Source organism: Acartia tonsa, chromosome 9 (assembly GCF_053477335.1).
Source record: "Acartia tonsa isolate MP-2025a chromosome 9, ASM5347733v1, whole genome shotgun sequence".
NCBI lineage: Eukaryota > Metazoa > Arthropoda > Copepoda > Calanoida > Acartiidae > Acartia > Acartia tonsa.
Genome location: NC_137268.1, coordinates 20931314 through 20951219, shown reverse-complemented (window position 1 = coordinate 20951219; position 19906 = coordinate 20931314). Strand labels below are relative to the sequence as shown.

General features: G+C 31.4%; 1 protein-coding gene across 1 annotated transcript in view; it reads left to right on the top strand.

Moving 5' to 3' along the window:
- Window positions 1-5311: 5311 nt before the first annotated feature.
- Window positions 5312-19906, top strand: part of LOC145328477 (limbic system-associated membrane protein-like) — a 52943-nt gene continuing 38348 nt past the window's right edge. The window contains exons 1-4 of the mRNA XM_080172178.1: window positions 5312-5417; window positions 5840-5890; window positions 9405-9470; window positions 10101-10148. Coding sequence (XP_080028304.1) covers window positions 5339-5417; window positions 5840-5890; window positions 9405-9470; window positions 10101-10148 — 244 coding nt within the window. The 5' untranslated portion in view covers window positions 5312-5338. The remainder of the gene's footprint in view (window positions 5418-5839; window positions 5891-9404; window positions 9471-10100; window positions 10149-19906) is intronic.

The following is a 19906-nucleotide window of genomic DNA, read 5'->3' as shown; positions in this document are numbered from 1 at the left end:
AACATCAATACTGATATAAAACTATACAATAATAACTTTTTAATGATAATTTGACCACAGTCTTTTCTTTTTTTTAGAATGAGCACGTTTTTTGTCTAAAGCTTAGAATTTCAATAATTACTAAACTGACTGAGTTGTTATTTCCATGGAAGCTTAAGTATCGATGTATAATCCAAACTACTACCTGCCCCAAGTGGCAGAACCTTTTCGTCGGCTAGTAAATAGTTTTTTTTTTTGTTCTTTTATAGAGACTCGGCTGTGTTTAATTTCCGACGCTATTAGTTGATTTCAATATACCCACGATAAAATAAAGGGGAGAGTTACAAAGAGCCCATGACCCCTCTATTCTTTTACTTTAATATTTTTGAAACCCTTTCTACCCTCCCCCTCACTAAAAGGTGCAGCCACTTGTATGTTTATATAATAACAGCAAAATTTGACAGTGTGTTAAAAAGTAATGAGCTTGAATTTTTATGTTGCTTTGATCCAAAATTGATTATCAAATAATTAACATTTTTTTTATTCTATCTTGTTTTTAAATTTGAAACATATTTCTAAGTTTGTGTGTGTTTACAATTTCCTTAAATTTTTATCATCAAAAGAAAGAAGGAGATATGTTGATACTTTTCAGCAATATTTGGATATTTATGGATTTAGTTTTATTCTTTTCTTGTAGTAATAGCTGTTAGGTTGATTAAAATCCTAGTTTAAAAATTACAAATTAGAATTTACACAAAAAAATGAAATTAATCATAATTGAGGTATTATGGTGCTTTTTCTTACAGAGCGTTTTAAGCTCTGACCCCTCACCCTATTTTTTGTAATAAGAAGGGATATGTAATTCCTATTCCAACCCTGCGAGGCCTATACCAGCTGCACCCTTAACCAGCGGGGCTACCCAGTACCAAATAAACCCAACCCAACATGACCTATAGCAATAAACAAACAATACAAAAGTAATCAGTACTCTGCACTCATTTAAAATCTATTTCAAAAGAAGGATGGGGGGGGGGGGGAGTGTCAAAGAAACATTGATATGTTCTCCATGAAAATTAAAAAGATTAAAAGAGACCAAAACAGGAAATGAGAGGGATAGATAGATTTAAAATTATATATTTATGTATTTATAGAAATTGTAACAGAAGGAGAAAGATAGATGGATATTTAAAGAAAAGAAGGAAAGAAATAAAGATAGAGAGAAATTAGAGAGAAAAAGGAAATAATCATAAAAAGATAAAGATGAGATAGAATGATAAAATCATTAATATATGGTAATAGAAAGAGTAAGATAGATAAATAGGAAGTGAGTGAGAGTGTGTGTATGTCATTTTCAAGAGAAATGCGCAAAATCCTTTTATTTTTTGTTGAGCCCTAAGAACCCACGTTCAAATTTGAAAAAAATATAACATGCCTGCTTTTGGTTAGGTTAAATAAGCACCTGGCAGGGCTTGAACTTTGTGAATGGGATAAAAAAAATAAGAAAAAAATAATAGGGTGGGAATGGAAAATGTATGTTCTTTTAAGCTACTAGAGGAAAATACCTAGAAATGCAATGCATCAGAAAAATAACCAACCATATCAAAACAAATGCAGCAAAAAAAAACCTTTAGATCTTTATGTGTTTGTAATACCTTCTGGTTTTAGAAAATTTGTCATGCTTTTTTTAGGGTTTGTATCCTTTCCGCCAATTCAAATAATTTTTTCCATCTGTTTTCTTATTATTTGTATTTCCATACGGACCTCCAAAATAGTAATCTCCGAGACCTTTCCAATTTCAAAGAACAGTAAAGTGTACTTCAGTATGTCTTCGAAACCGATTAATATTCTCAGAATTATAACAGGTTCCCCGATATATTGAAATAATGTTGAGCATTGCATTTGTTTTCCACGAATATTAAAATAAAAATAAAAATAAATAATTAAAACTAGTTTTGCTCGGCCGTGCCTTTGGTTTTAATATTTTAATTTCTCATTCTGATATCCGCGGAAAGCTGTCTATAATAAGATGTGATAATAAAGGTACTAAGAAAGAGAGGGAATGTCTGATTGAGCCAATAGGAGAATCGCATCGGAATTTACATTGGATCTCATTGGTTGAAATTATGTACACATTTTCCTACGAAGGCATGTTTTTTTTCATTTCATACATACATAAAAGTCAGCTGTTAACAGTATATTTTCTTAGTAGAAAGCTTTGCGGAATCAGAATTAATTGCCCAAAAATTTCGTTTACAATTTGAAAGCTTGAAACAAAGTTGGATTCTTAAAAAAAAAGTTAGGCTGGCAACTCGCTGGTGAGGCAAAATTATTTTTGTGAAAAATCCTCCAAAATCGAATAAAAAATTTACAAAAATGAAATAAAATCTTAAGAGGGTTATTAACATATGATTTTGTTTAATTTTTGTAGATTTTTAATGTGCTTTTGGATGATTTTTCACAAAAATAATTTTGCCTCACTATCGAATAGCGAGTCTATCATTTTTTAAGAATCCACATCAGCTTGAGTCGAAAGTAAACAATACTTTTGTCTGCTAGGAATGTTCTCTCTTAGATTTGACGAAAAAAGGGTTCAGAATATTCTTCTACTCTTCTATTTCTATTGATGTGATCAATAACTATTACAGCTGTCTTTATTTTCTTTTCAATCATCCTTATCTAACTTTACTGAACTTAGAAATTGGTAATTTTCAGGAAGGAAGGGGACATTGGGCTGTTTATTACACTAGTCCCCAAAGTTATATAATAACGTTTCTCGTATTCATTCGAATCCGGTGGATAGGAACCGGTTCTCATCCATACGAAAAAACTATGTCTAGCATCGTATTATATTCAGTTTTCGGCATCTCGGGCCTTGGTCTTAATATTATAATTGTTCATTTTACATCCGCGGAAAGCTTGTGTATAAAACGATACGAAAAATAACTATTCCTTCTTCGAAGCATTAAAAACTTTGGAGACTTTTATTGAATTTTAATGTATCGACAATTGTCTTATCCCTTTAGATTCCTGGTAAATTTGTTTAGTGTTTCCTTTTTTCATAATTTAAACCCAAATATATTATTCATGTAAATAAAGCTTGTGTAAACAAACACAAAGTATTGTCACAAAATTGCAGATTTTTCAATTTAAATTTCAAACAGAAGCTTAATATAGTGCGAATAAAATTGACGTCACACCGGCCTACCATTGGTCAATTAAGATGTATACTGGCCTGGACTGTGTATTGGTCTATCATTGGTTATTTGTATTGCATGGCGTCAAGGCACTAACAAGAGCTTCCTTAAAACAGAGTTGCCTTTAAAATAATTGAACTTTGTTCAGAGCTGGATCTTTAATGTGTAGCCGTTGCCGTAGCCGTGGCCAGAGGTACAGCCACTAACCTAATAGCGATCTTTAAATCAAATTGGCAACGCGTAGCCGTGGCCACGCTTAGCCAATGCTATCTTTAATATTTAAAATATAAATAATATAAAATATATTTTATTTTAATTTAATAGCTGGCATTGCACTGCTGTAAAATCTTTTAAAATCCATGTTTTATTGGCAGCACTGGCAATGGCGACAGCTACGACTACGGCCACGGCTACGTCAATGGCTATACATTAAAAGATCCAGCTCTGGAGAACCTTCTCCAGAATATGACTTCTACATAATATAGTCTTATTGTGGATTGACCTATTACTGTCGGACAGACATACTTATTTGTCACCGAACTATATAGGTGTTTTTGGTCAATAATCAAAAAAACAATTAAACCTTTATTGGATTATTTCATTCATTTCACCTAGCACGTTTGATATGGAACAAACCATAATGGCTTAGAAACCGATTATTATCCCCAGGATCAAAACCGGTTCTCAGGCGTACTGAATATTATGAGTACATTTATAGCTGATATAAAATATAAAATTTGCACAAAGTTTAGCAATATGAATACTGCAAACATTATAATTAAATTTGTTTGCCTGTTTTCAAAATGAAAAAGGTGTCCTTTACCTCAAAGTGCCTGTAGAGCAATGTAAGCCATCCTACTTATTTTTTACATAAAGTGTAACTTTATTCATGTGAGTAACCCCTCTGGGCAATGGGGGGGGGGGGATGGGGGGTACGATACCCAAACTCTACGGTACTGCCCAGTACCCAATATAACCTAAAGTAATAAAAAAACAAACGAAAAACTACTCCACTCCTAATTTTAAATTTATTTTGAAAATAAGTGATGGGGGTGTGCTTATTAAGGCAATTTGATGGAAAACGCCCTAAAAACTAAAGTCAATTTAAACTTTTAATATTTATAAAATCATGAAACTGTAACTGTTTTAGCATTTTTTTAAAAATAAATGACTCATAAGCGTTGCGGAGGGGAGGGGGTATTATTGAAATTAAGAGGGGCCTGCCTTTTCCTCTTCAAAACTCTAAACATGCCACTGAAAAGACCTAAACCATGTAAATGTGTATGTTTGTTTGTCTGTTAACCAATAGAAAATAAGCTAATTATTTAAGAGCATATTTTCTCATGAACTTGTATAATTAGGTAAATTATTTAGTTATCGATTTTTATTATAAGTAACGTATTTTTAACTCCCAATTACTAAGTTAATAACAACAAAAAATGAAGAAAAAAAATAGATTGTTAAAATACTCTTAATAAAAATCATGATCTTTTTAAAATCAAAATGCTTTAACTTATTAAAGGGACAAGACATTTAATTATTGTACATTCCCAATATTCATGCACAAATTTACTTCTACTTTAAATTAGAATTAGTAGTTGAAACATTTGAAGACAAAACCTAATGAACTAATTAACCAAAATTCAGGTATTAAGCCAACAAATAAAAATTTTATTATAAAACTTTGTAAACTAGAATAAAAAACAGCCTAATGACCCCTCCCTTTCATGATTTAGCAGTAAGTCCATTTTAATTCCGATCATTTGCATAACTTATGGACGATTTGGCATGGTGGTATAATAGGCCTAGAATCTTTTTAATCGCGTATTTAAAACCTGTTGGATTTAAGAAAAAGAAAAACTTAGTAGAATGTTTTAATAGTTATTTCTCGCATCGTATTATAAACGGCTTTCCGCGGATATAGAAAGTACAATTATGAGATTAAAACTGGTTTTAATCTTATGATTGTACATTTTTATATTCGTAGAAAGCTGGATATAATACGATGCTAGACATAGTTTTGTCGTATGGATGAGAATCGGTTCCTATCCACCAGATTCGAATGAATACGAGAATAGTTATTACTTTCTGATTTTAAACTTCGATTGTATTGTTGTTATCATCATTATAATTTCTAAAGTTTCAGAATAATTAAAACTTGAATAATGAGCTGCTATCTACAGAAGCTTGTGTTTTTACTTGTCTACATGGAGAGACATACTGCAAATCCTGCACTTTCCATAGGTAATATATTTTAATGCTAAAATATCACTCGATTTTCGGTGACTATAGAGCCTATAGAGGGTTTTTACACCTGTGAACTCCTACCTACATCTACGATGCCCTAACCCTGTGGGGCTCTCCAGTATCTGTTATAACCTAACTTTACTTGACAAGAAGTAACAAAGAATCCAAAAATACCCCTACCCAACTCCCATCCCACCCACACACATTTTGATTTTTAGTAATTTCAGAATAAATCAATGAAAGGAAAGGAGGCCTCTAGGCGCTTCAAGTTAAGAAAAATTGCAAGATTACCTCCCTGTTTAAATTTAGTCCTAGAAAGGATACCAAATTCTTACCCTAAAGACACAACTTTTCTTTTTTTCACTGAAAATTATTAAATTATTAGAAATATAGTTTTTATGAAATAATTTTTAATTAAGGTGAAGTTGGACAGACTGTGCATCCATATCAAAATGTTCAGTTCGTTTCAGGAAAATTATACAACATTTTTTTTTTAAAAAGCATAAACATATAATAAACCGGAGACTGCCGGGTTTCAGATGCACAATTAGGACTTCCAGACAAAGTTCGTGCAATCAAAGAGTTGGTTGTCTGCTGGGTATTACCTTACTTAATACCCTGTGTAATTTTGTTCATTACACTGCAATTGAGGACTTGTACCCGAAGCGTCATCTAGCCCCTAAGAGCTCATGTCCAATGATATCTAATATAACACATAAATTCTTTGATTTATGCGCTAAACGTCTTGGGTGTTATGTAAGTGTAATGTGTAACAGGTCAAAGTGTCTCAAAAATCAGCCATGTGACGTTATGAAAATGACTGATTATCCATCTCTTTTTTACGATTTTCTTTTCCACTTCTCATCTCCCTCATTTTAATGACGTTACATGGTTAATTTCTTATACACTTTGTCCTGTTACGTGTAATGTCCTTTACACAATTAATTCTTTGATGCACGACCTTTGTTTGGATGTCCTAACTGTATGTATTGGATGAACTGATATGCGTCTCATTATGACATTCCCACTACTTAGATCGCATTTATAAAAAGTATTTTTTTATTGCATCGATAATTAGAGCTTGTTTAATGACAATGAAAGAAATTAAGTCAATAAAAAAAGTAATAAAAGTATCATTTATAACACAATAACAATGTTATAATTACTTAACTAATTTTCATAACTTTATGGAAAGCAATTCTATTGTAGAATTAAATCTTAATGTAAGTCATTCTCTTAGAAAGTTGATTGTGTTTCTTTCATCATTAATGGGTATCTACTCTATAAATCAATTTGTCCACCCGGCGTAAATTATGCAAGGAAATTGGAACGATTTATTTAAATGGAGAAAGTCGCTCAATGTGACGTCATAGAAATGAGGGAGATGAGAGGAGAAGTGGAAAATAAACCTCCTAAAAAAGAGATTGATAATTACCCTTTTTTATGACGTCACATGTCTTTTTTTAGCAACTTTCTCCATTTACGATTTATTCGACTGCTTTTATTGATATTGAGTATTGAGGAGTCGTTCGTTAATACCTAAGTTTGATTAAAATTTTCCAAAACTTGGGTTGTCTGCTATGATTTTTATCATCCTTGTTATTGTCATAACAATCAGAAATGTTAATATATCTGAACGCACTTTGGTAAATGGCTAGATAATGAAATAAATGTTAACTACAGACATTTTGACTTTAGAAAAACGTTTGATAATAATCTTTTAATAAAGTTTTAAATTTATGAACTCTTTAAGGTTATTAGGTGCTTTCCTCAATCAACTCCACCCCGCCCTTGTTTTTTTTAAATAAATTTGAAGTAATTTAGGTTAGTTTAGCCTATACCTGCGGTGTCCTAACCCTGCAGGGCTACCCAGTACCAAATATAACCTAGCCTAACGTAAACAAAAAAAATACCAATCCCTTCCTTATTTCAATTTATGTCAAAATATGCAGAGTCTCTATGCTCGATTTGGCTTTTTGAGGGAAGTCGGCAGTCAAGGACGTCAAAGCTTTTTTATTTGCCAGCGGCAGTATAAGCTGTGATAAAAAGACCAAATCTTTAGTAAATTAAGAACGTTTGTTTAATTAATTAATTTACAAGCAAATTTCTGTCTTAACTTGATGACATACAATCAAAGTAAATTATCTTACACAGAGGATCTAATTTATCTATGGATACTTCAATAGTGACAAAAATTATTGAAATAAAGACAACTATGTTCAATAATGAAGTAGTAAATGATACCGAAACGTCCTAGTATAGAAATTAATATTTTCAAAAACTTTCTGGTAAAGAATTTAGAGTTAAAATGGTTTCTAAATAGTACAGAAATCATCATGTGCAGTTAGCCTGCCTAAATTAATGATAAAAGGTATCATTTGGCATTACGTATTGCTGGATCCTCCAAAAATCAAGAATGTGTCTAACTTGCGACATCTAGCTTTAATAGAAACAGAGATAGCGGTATCCTTCCAACCGTTTATCATTATTGTATATTTTAGAACCCTTGTTTTAAGAATTGTTTTTAGAATAAATACACGTCTGGTAAACTGAGAGCATCTCATTTATATATTAGACAGATAATTAATTTTACTTATTACACAACTACTTGCAAAAAAAAACTTTTATTTTGTACTAGAACAAGAGGGTTTATTGTAAACGACATAGTCCTGTGCATGTCTTTGCAGAACTTCACTGGCTACAAATTTTGTTTATTTAAGCAATAAATGGAAGAAAACCAACCCCCCATAATTATTGCATTATTTTGACTTTCTTTTATGATATATTATATACATATTTAAAATTGATGATTTGCCTAACTTATTTATGAACTATTCTATTAATTTTCTCTATTAATTATAACAAGCTTTTTTAAATGAAACAATACATTTTTCATATTCTTTTTTTAAGAATAAAGCAATTGATAGAATATAAATATTTTTTTTTATTTTCTTTAAATTTCTTTTTGTATACAAGAAGGTTAATTACAAAAACAATAAAAAAAATAAATGAAAGAATAGTTACCTCTCTATCGCATCGTATTCTAGACATTTTACGTGGATATTCAAATGAAAAAATATAAGATTAAACCACTTTGATAGCCTAGAGGGGCCGAAGTCCCAGAATAATAAACTGGTATTAATTTTATGATTTTTATTTTGATATTCGTGGAAAATTTCTGCTATTCGATGTCATACATGATTTTTCAGTATGGCTGGAAAACGGTTCACATCCACCGGATATTGATCGGTTTCGAAGCCATACTGGTAAATAGTATACTGCATTTTTAGACGCGCAGTTGTTCTATAAATAGTGTATTTCGACACCCTGGCTGATCTTGAACTTGAATAACTTTCAACTTTTTTATTAAGTTTATTGTTCTTTTTATTCGAAACATTCTAAAGCTGCGCTACCTATGTTTATATTTATTATTATTTTTATTTTAAATTGAAAGACTACTTCTCTTTTGTTCTAGAGAGCAACATAATTATTTCTAGTTTATTCTAATATCCGTTCAATCTTCAATGTAAACAAGAACAGTTATTTTCATAAGTAATACAGCAAGTTATTGAATGGCAAAATTACAATAAAACAAGTGTAAAAACACTTATAAAATGGAAATGTTTTTTTAACTTCAAAAAATTTTGCTTATAGTATTAGTTGATACTTAATTAACCTAGGATTCACTGTTTCAAAAATGCATGGTTAAGTTCATAGTTAAAATAAGGACTGCAATAAGGACCAACATTCCCTAGTTATAGAAAATCTGCAATACTTGCAAAGGCATAATTTTCATAAGTTATGAAGCAAAAATAAAATTATAAAAACAGCAAAATTTCAGCAAATTTAAAAAAAGGCATTTCTAATTCATTAACTAACAAGGAAGTTTTACACAATTTACGCTGAGGTCGGTCACACTGACTGACGAACCATATGGGTAGCTTTGCTGCTAAAAAAAATAAAATTGTTGTTTTTGAATGTTAGTCGGAATGAATATATCAGTAGAACAGGGAGAAGATGCTATATTTGCCTGTCATACAAAAAATCTAGGTAACATTTTATATACATTTCAACATAACGTCTACAAGTCTCATGGCAGTAACAATGGGGTATTTATCGCTCCATCATTTATTCCCTCGGGCAAAAAATATTCATTCCTAAACAAAAAACTGGATAGGAATATCATTCTCATTTAAACAAAAACTCATTTTTATGCTAAAATGTGGTTTAATTTTGGTTTTTAATTTTCATTTTTTCCCCAAGGTAGTCATTTTTTTCCCCGAGGTAAACTTTAAATTTAAAACAAAAAAATCTTCCAAATTTAATAGAAAAAATCTTTGAATTATTGGTCAATTTAAGTTCAAAGATTTTTTTCATTGTAAAAATTTAATTTTTATATTTTGGTTCTAATCATTTAAAAACTAAAGTAAAAGAGGGGGCACGAGTTAATTGTAACTCTACCAACGGGGATGGGACTCTGTGCTGACTTTAAATTGTATCTTTGTATATCAGCCAATAGCGTTGGAAATATAAACACAGCCAAGCCACTACAAATGAGCAGAAAGCAATTTACTAGTAGACGAAAAAGACCCTATGTACTAAGGCCAAATAGTTGTCTGGGTTACACGTCTATTCTTAAACATGTATTCTTTAAATAATGACAAGAAATGTTTATTTCAGATGGTCTGCAAATTGTGTGGAGAAAAGGATATGCAGTACTTGCCGCTGGTAAGCCTTATTTGCCAAGGAAGTCCACTAGGGTGGGAGGGGAGCTAAATAATTACCCCCCCCCCCCCCCTAAAATGCTCGGATACACATAATTGCAGTATTATTAACTTTACAAGGAGAGATATCTAATTATTTAAATTCAATTAGATTATTACTTTGTTCATTACAACTTAAATTTTATCTATATATTGATAATTATTCTAACTTTATAATGATTCCAATTTGGATTATTTAAAATTACTTATCACCCATTATTTTTTTTTTTTTTAAATATACTCTATGTTACATGGAAACCGAATGATTTTTAACAACCTTATGACATTGGTTATCCCAAAAACTTCCAAGCAAGTACTGTCCAAACTTTTCAACCAATAATTATAATTTACAGAAGGGATAATCATTGGGGTTGTACATGAGTTTATCATCAATTGTCTTGTTTCTTAAGATCCCTGAAAAAAATGAATGAATCCAAAGGAAATAAAACTCCTAGTGCAGTTTTTTTCTGCAGTGCTTTTTAAAAGCGAAGCTTTTCTATAATTAGGGTCGGTCCGTCCGTCCGTCCGTCCGTCCGTCCGTCCGTACGTCCGTCCGTCCGTCACGGATAGCTTTTTTCGTTAATTTAGACATGTTAGAATTGTCCTATCGATTTCAAATTTTGCATGGTGATTCCTTTAGTAGTTAGGTACGAGTTAGAAAGCGTAGCAACTCTATAATCATTACCAGAATGTCCGTACGTCCATTTTAAACATGTTGATTTTTTTACTTTTTTAAATAGCTTTTTTCGTTAATTTAGGCATGTTAGAATTGTCCTATTGATTTCAAATTTTGCATGGTGATTCCTGTAATAGTTAGGTACGAGTTAGAAAGCGTAGCAACTCTATAATCATTACCAGAATGTCCGTACGTCCATTTTAAACATGTTGATTTTTTTACTTTTTTAAATAGCTTTTTTCGTTAATTTAGGCATGTTAGAATTGTCCTATTGATTTCAAATTTTGCATGGTGATTCCAGTAATAGTTAGGTACGAGTTAGAAAGCGTAGCAATTCTATAATCATTACCAGAATGTCCGTACGTCCATTTTAAACATGTTGATTTTTTTTTACATTTTTAACAACAAATTTGTATGTGACCTAATTATCCGATTTGTCTGATTTTTGGTATACTGATTCCTGGGACAACAAAGTACAATATTATAAGCGAAGCAACTCTATAATCAAGTCCTAAAAATATAAGTATGTCCATAATCATTATCCTGTATCAAGCAGTTTTTCAACAACTTTACTTACAATTTTGCTTTGACTCTTATACATTCGCATTCTGATTATTCAGTTCTGACATTATACAAGTGTTAATGTCCGTTTGTCCTACCGTTTCAGAGCTTCGCTTTTATGGATGTTGTCATCCTTGTTTTCTACTGGTTTATGTGTAATGTAAAGAGAAAAATGACCTCATAAAATAAGATTGATATTTTTTTGTTAGCTTTTATTTAAAAATCAATTATACAAAATCATCTAGCTTTGTTTAATATTCTATATAAGTTTCTAATAATCAAAATAAAATTAGAAGCTTTTAACGGCTAAATTAATAATATTTAAACATTTTACTATATACATTTACTAGGGGGATAATTTTTTTCTAGGGGTGATTTCTCTTGAGGGGGTGGTGATACCCTCCACAAAAATAGTTGTGAATTTTTCCAGGATCTATGAGAAGCTACCCTGTAAAGAACTCAATTAAAAGCGCACCTAAGTGATAGTAGTTGTGCTAATAAAAATAGATTCTATAGAAATTGAATTCAGCAGAACAAAACACGGTGCAAAATAAAAACGATATCTGATTTTATTTTGAGAGTTTTTTTATCTCCCAAATTTGTATATTCAGCAAAACTCAAGGCTCGGCATCCTACGAATTTAAGTGTGCCTTTGCTGGGAGTTAAGCAAATCTTAAAATAGGATGAATCTACAGTAAATGGTTGACTCGCAGACGATGGCTGTGACTGTATATTGTCATGAATACATCTACTCTACTTCAGCTGTCGATCTTCTATAGTTGCTACAGTTTTTTCTTCTGCTTACCGAAATAAATGTGGCTAACCGCAGTTACGGCTGTCGAGCCTTGGTAAAATTACATTGTTGTAAATTTTTGTTCAAATATCCATTCAAGTTTTCTTCTGTTTGTCTGTCACCTAATTTTTCACTCTTCCTTTTTAATTAGTTTCCTCTTAAGAGACAATTTTAGTTTAATTAAAACAAAATTGTTTACAATTAAAAAATTTTTAATTTAAATATATCAATTTAAAACATGTATACATCAAATTAAAGTATTTTGATATAAAATAAATACTATAATTTTGGTATCTTCACTCTCAGATCACCTCTTACTTAATATCCGCTGGATTTAAACCGGTTCTATTAAAATAAAAATAATAAAATTAATAGTAGTTTTGTTAGCGCGATTCATTTTAAATGCGCGGATTTCTGTATATAATGCAATGCGATAAATAACTAATAAATCTTTAGCTAAAAAGTAGTACTGATGCTTTACAATCGGTCGGGTACAAATTCTAATCATAGAGAAGCTGCGCTATTAGAAAAATTTACTAAATGGTGTTCAGAAAAGTTTAGTAGGATTTTACCATTTAGAGACAAAGGGACAAAGAAAAATTCTGGGGCTAGGCTTTGTTCTCTTGGCGTCCTTTTAAAGCAACACATTTTTTTTATTAAATTAAAATATTTCAACCGTTATTTTGCATATCTATACATAAAAGTAACATGATGTCTGTATGTTGCTTAAGATCTCGCTAAATGCCCGACCTATATGATATATAGAATGTTTACAACTATTTTTTGGGAGGCTTCGCCCAACCTTCCGAGAGAAATTGCCCTTGGAAAACGTTCATTCCCTTTTTAAAACTAAAATGGAAGTTAATGATCAACTTAGCACATCAACTTCCCATCCAGGGGCGTCCAAGCTTTTTTGCTTAGGAGGGGTAATTACCCCCCCTGAAATCTGTTGGGGGGGGGGGGTAATCCCCACTTTAACCCCCCCCCCCCCTTGAACGTCTTTGTTCCCATCCCTTAAGTGTCCCTAGAGGTCTCTAGGGGCGTATCTGCTGGTTATCAATATAGTAATTATCTTTATAGAAAGGGAGTAAAATTACAATGGATTTAAATGTATTCTGTTATATTTGAAAAACTTAAACATATTCTAAACTATTTTCTACAGGTAGATTCTGGACAATTATATATTTATACATGTATTTTAATTTTATGTTGAACATATTTTCATTTTAAATTGTCTAACATGATTATGATGGTATGTATGTCTTTTCTAAAATCTGAATTATCGTTTGTCTGTCTATCCGTATCTCCCCTAACACTTTGCTAACTAGTGGACTTGCATATCAAACCTATATATTAAGTGCTGGTTTATATACATTTGGTATGGTAGCTTAACCAACCAAGAGAAAAAAATGGACGAAGACCAAACTGCATTACTTTTGTGTCACTTTTGATTCCTGTGACGTCATACAATGAGGAAGATGAGAGGAGAAGTGGGAAAGAAAGCCCCTAAAAAGGAGATGGAGAATATGACGTCAAAAGTGGTGCAAAAGTAATGCAGTTTGGTCTTCGTCAAAAAATGTATATCAGTTCGTCTATCATGGGTGAAATATTCTATTCTATTCTCTTCAGTTTCTAAAATGTTTATGTTATATTAAAGACTAGCGGCTACGCCCCTAGAGGCCTCTAGTGGCACTTTGAATGTTTTTTTTATTTAAAATATCTAATTACAGAAATAATTGGTTTATGTTTCGTTGGAGTCTCTTTTTTGGGAGAGGTAATTTTTTTCTAGGGGCGATTTCTCCTGATAGGGTGGTGGTACCCTCCCCCAAAATAGTTATAAACCTTCCCAGGACTTATGAGAAGCTACCCTGTTAAGGAGAACCCGATCGGTTCAGCGGTAAGCGAGATCCTTCGCTACAAACAAACAGACAAACAGACAGACAAACAGACAGACAGACATCGTTCTACTTTGTATTATAGATGGTTTTCTGAGTTGATGTCGTTTAATTGAGAACAGTGATGGAAAAGCTTTGCTACTAATGCTATACAATATAAGCCTAGCAAACTATATTATGTAAAATAAAGAGAAGATTGAATTAATCCCACGGGGGGTAGAACAAGGCATTCAAAATATAGCACAGATTTTATAAAGATAGACATATGTAGGGGTTGGCAGCGGCAGCAGCTAAATTCAAGATTGCGGCTGCTGAATGCAAGGTTGCGGCAATGGGTGGCTTTAGCTGAGGGTGACTAAGGCTTGCTGGGGCTAAGGGGGCTTATTATTTATTTTATTAATGCTTAATTTGTAGCTGCTGAGAAAGCCACGTTGCTTATTGTGGTTGTGACTGCCTTTATAGTGTTTAGAAAAAATGACGTCATACTGGCCTACCATTAGTTATTTAAAATATATACTGGCCTGCTATTGGTTATTAAGTCATTGAATTGGCCTATCATAGTATGAGGTCATTTTTTCATAGGCACTATTAAGAGCCCAAACCTAGGCGAATTTTTTCAGGGAAATCAAGATTATTACAATTTTAGGTGCAGTGTATGACATATGCTCGCTTTAGCACGCCCTTACATCATGTGGAAGCTCTAACCCGGCGTGAACTATACCAGCCGTGGTTTAACCTTGCGAGTCAATGTAACTTAACCTAATCCAAAGTAATCAAGGAACAAACGAAAAACTACCCATCCTCTTACTTTAAATTTTCAAATAATGAGATGGGTTTTCTGTGCTCAACTAGGCATTTTGAGGGAATATACCGTTTTTTCTCTTGTCAGTCTATACACCAGTGTATTTCATAATATATATTTATATATGTTATACCAAATTATGTGAAAAGCGGAATATTTCAAATACACTATGACATATTTTTCAGGGATTAAGGATACATTTTTCTCATATTTTTGGGTAAGGTTCAAATAAAGTTTCTAAAGCTACTAGGCACCTACATGCCTTTTCCTCAAACTTAAGACCTCCTTAATAGTTAAATTAATTTGTGTCTGCTTTTTCAGAAAATATACTTCATTTTATATAAAATTTTTGGATGTTGCATTGAAATAGGATTCTTCTTGGTTTGGCAATGGTTGTTGCAACAATGTTATGAAATTTCACCTATTTTATTCTTCAAACTCAGATAAAATCTTATCGAGACAATGGAAAATTTCAAAATATGTTTTATTTTAAAGCTTATGATATGGGCAATTTATAAAATTAGTCTCATTCTCCATTTGAATACTAAACTAGAATCATATCAAGTTCTAAATCTTTGTCTAAAGAATTAAATCTGAAACTGTAGGACAATTTTAAGAAATAATCTTAATATGCATGATTTGAATTTTAAATAGGAAAATGTTGAAGTAAGATTTTTGGGGTTTAAAGAAACCTCTAAAAAGAATACACAAACAAAACTTTTATGCACATTACAGAAGATTTGATGATCATATAATCATTATATTTGTTTCCCCACTTACCTTTGATTCCATAGGGTCATAATTGATTTAATCTCCTCCTGGCAAATCCCAGTTTTCAATAAAAGTGGTAATCTTCTTGATCACAAATGAAGCAATCCTTAAAGCTACCATAGACTTTGATAAACCTTTTAATTTTATAAAACTTAATCATTAAATCTCTTTTTCTGTTCTGGCTGCATAAATTAATGATAATAAAAATTTATAACTAGATTGATTTAGCCAGCATAGTTGTAAACTAATCCATTAACCTAGTACTAAATTTTCAATATTTAGCTAATAAGATAGATATATTCTAATTAATAAGTATTTTATCAAATTGTAGTTACATGGCATTAAATATATTTAGATTGTCAGTTAAAAAGTAGGAAGAGTAGACTAAGTAAGAGTAATTATCCTGAGTACTAAAAATCATAAACCAGATTGACTGGCAGAGTGAGTTATAGAGTAGAAGAACATCAATTATAAATTTACACATCTATCCTTTAAAGCACCAAAAATGTCATGTTTCTGAAAATGAACTTATCACAACCACTGCATGGAAGACAGATATTTGGACAAAAGAGTAGAGGCTTTCCATAAAAAATCTATCTCTAATAGTAACAAAGAAAATTACATCTAACACTATGTCATAGCTGGACAAAATGAGTTATTCCATAAAAGTTTATTCTTAAGTAGTTGTAGGAATCTTTAAAAAAAGAAATATGAAAAAGCATAGCTTTCCAGAATTTAGTTACCTCTTAGTTGAGAGAAGCAACTGAAAAGTTGAATATTGAAAAATAATGAAGTGTGGAAGGTTTACATACACACAAAATATAAATTGAGTGGAAATATTCAGGAATTAAGACATTCATTATACAACTTTGAAAGAATTTTAAAAACTGGTCACTAATTTGTATGTATAGGGTCAAAAGTCGAAAGGTCTATTCTTTATTCAAGACCAAGCTTTTCAATTTTAAGGAAACGGGAGCTGCTACAAGATTAACTTAACTTAACTGCATATAAGCTTAGCCAGATGGTCTTGAGAAGTTCTCAGCTATTAACCCTTAACGGTCGGGGGGGGGGGGGCGTTGAACGCCCCCCCATCCAGTTTTTTCTATCTCATTTTCTGTGTGTGAAAGATAAAGAGCCCAAACTGCTTGACTTTTTAAGTATGGGTATGACACATAACTGAGAGTTGAAATTTTTTGAATATCTCCATCCTGGCGGGCACAGGATGCCAGCAAACCTGGCAGGGTCATCCAGGTAAAGAGCAAAAATATTTTTTTGACTAAAACAAAGCATTTTATCATAGCAAAATTCTAAAAAATCCTCTAGTAGTACATCCTTGTATGAAATACAGGTGTTCAAGTCACTTTTAGGTTCCAGGTATGATCCTGCAGGTCCTGATCCTCCAGGTCTCCAGAAATCTTTAAAAGGCTCCTGTGGCCGCAATTTTTGACTTAGAGACTTCAAATTTTAAACTTAAGCTTTTCTTACATGTCTACATAACGTATTAAAATTTCATGAAGATCCGCCGCCGTTTTCCCGCCGACCACCGACTGCGGCGGCTGGCAGCTGCCAAGTACAGCTGCGGCCGCTGAAATTGATATTTTGATATTTCTAATGTAAAATTTACACAAATTTAAACATTTTCTGGAAAAAAAATTTTCTTCTAGCTTCAAAAATAAGAAAATTACAGCCGTTTGAAATTTTTAAGTAAAAAAAGACCTAAAAACAAAGGTTGTTAAATAAAAGGGTGAAGGAAGCGAAAATTGACTTAGACTTATAAAAGGTCGGAAATTTATTATCAAACAGGAAACTTGCACAAAAAAAATTAGCCCTCTAGCTCTAATAGGAACTGAGATAATTAGGGGGGGCGTTGAACGCCCCCCCCCCCCCCCCCCCGACCGATTAAGGTGCGGCAAGGGGCCCGACTGTAAAGGGTTAAACGTAGATATAAAGGCAAATCTTTCAATCATAAAGTTTGTTGATGCTTGTAGATGCTCAAAAAATCAAACCTTAGATGCACCAGCTTTGATAGTTAAGTTAAAGTTAAGTTAAGTTTTGTTAATGTTGAAATCAGAAAAAAAGTTTTTTTTTAAGGCTTAGTCCTTACTAGGGTTTTAATCTTATAATTTTTAATTTTAATAACAGTGGGAAACTGTCCATAATACCAATACGATAAATAACAATTATCAGCTTTAAAAACATTTGAATAAAAGTCTGTAATTGACCCAATTGTTTATAATGAACAAATGAGATACAATTGTGAAATATATTTTGTCATTTGCTTTAACTTTTCCCTGAATATTTGAAAAGTTAAGTGTTATGAGAAACAGAGATCATTATTCAGTAATTATTTCATGTTTTTATTGATTTATATTATATTCTTCTCAAAGTAATACTTGTTTCATAGGTAGGGTATTAACATAAAAACAGACAATAATCATAGTTTTATGTAATACTGGCAGATGCGCTCCTAGCATCTAGGAGCTCTGTATTCAAAGGATTAACTAAAGTAGAAAAATAGCCTAATATCAAATTTATATATAAAAATTAAATAGCCAAAAACAATCCAGGGGCCTTTAAGGAGCTTTCATAAAATGAAGAACTCAATCGGTTTGGTAATAAACGAAATCTCTAGCCACAGACTAAATAACCTTACTTCTTTATATAATAGGATTTATTAGTAAATGTTTTTTTTAAAACTTCAATAAGAATTAACTTTTGATGTATGGAAAATTATTATAGAGTAGCTACGCACGGTTTTAATAAGAAGAAAAAATAATCAATAGTTTATTTCAAAGAAATAATAAATAAGTATTAGACTATATGTCTCTATGAATTGTTGTGCTTTTCTATGAGCTCAAGTATACAAACTACATATTTTAAAATTCCAAGGTCTCCCTTAAATTTATATCAAACAATAGCTGAAAATTAACCCATATCTAAAGTGAAGAACATCTTTATAGTAAAACATTAATGTGTTTATTTGTTGTATTGCTTTAGATGTAAGATCATTTACAATGTACTATAGACAGCCAACGTTTGATTGCACGACTTTTTTCTTGAAGTTCTGACTGTAATGAGTTGTATTTTCTCCAATTAGAATGGAAACATTGGACTGTAATCACACTAGTACCATAAGTTTTATAAAAATGTTCTCTCAGCGCAGGTTTTAAAAAAATTGGGTATATTTAGTGAATCTTAACTGGTTGGTTTATTCTAACAGTTTCAAAATTAATTGCTTTCATTAAAGCTCAATTATATGAGACGTACGATTATTTTCTAGTTTTAAAGTACCGATGCCGCTAGATAAAAGTTATTTTTATCCTTCACACGATAGAATCCATCCCCTACTTTCAAAAAATGTTATATTCCATACATGATGTAGACTTAAAAGTTAAAGAATAGGGTAAAACTTGAAAGACATACCTATTGTCAAGTTTAAATAAATTCTATTTAAAATTCCTAACTTAACATTGATACACGTAATATTTTCTTCTCAATAGCGCAGCTTGTGTATAATTAACAAGTATGACAACATCCATAAAACGAAGCTCTACAATCAGAAAGAAGGATAACTTTTATAGAGGGTCCGAACTCAATAAGCAGAATATTAATTTGTAAGTCTAAATAAAATTGTTCAAAAAATTTATATTGGATATAGTAAAGTAACATACTTTTATTTTTAGGATTTGGTTATGGATGCCTCGCTTATAATATTACACCATGTTATTCAAAAAATAAAAAATAGGATAATTATGTAAAGCAAAGAGTTGACAAAAAAAAGTAAAAGAAATGAGCATGTTTAAAATGAAACTTCTTACTTTCTGGTAACGAGTACAGAGTTGTTACGCTTCCTAAATCCTAACTGGTACAGATTTGAAATTGATAGGAAAATTCTAAAATGTCAAAATTAACGAAAATAGCTAACCTATTAATAACTAAAAGTATAACTATGCCTTTTTTTAAAGAAATTTTTACATTTAAAATTATGGTTGATTCTATTATTTGCTTACTTTTAGCATTGATTAAAACAAAATACAAACAAACAAGTAATTTCAATTTCAAAAGTAAACAATAAGTTTACCATTTATTTATACACTTGTACTGAAATGTTTTTTGTTCATAGTTTTTCTTAGGAATGATTTGAAAATAAAAGATAAATAATTATTAATAGATATATGGTCGAACAAAATTGATGCTCTATGTAATGTACTAGTTTCTGCTCCCC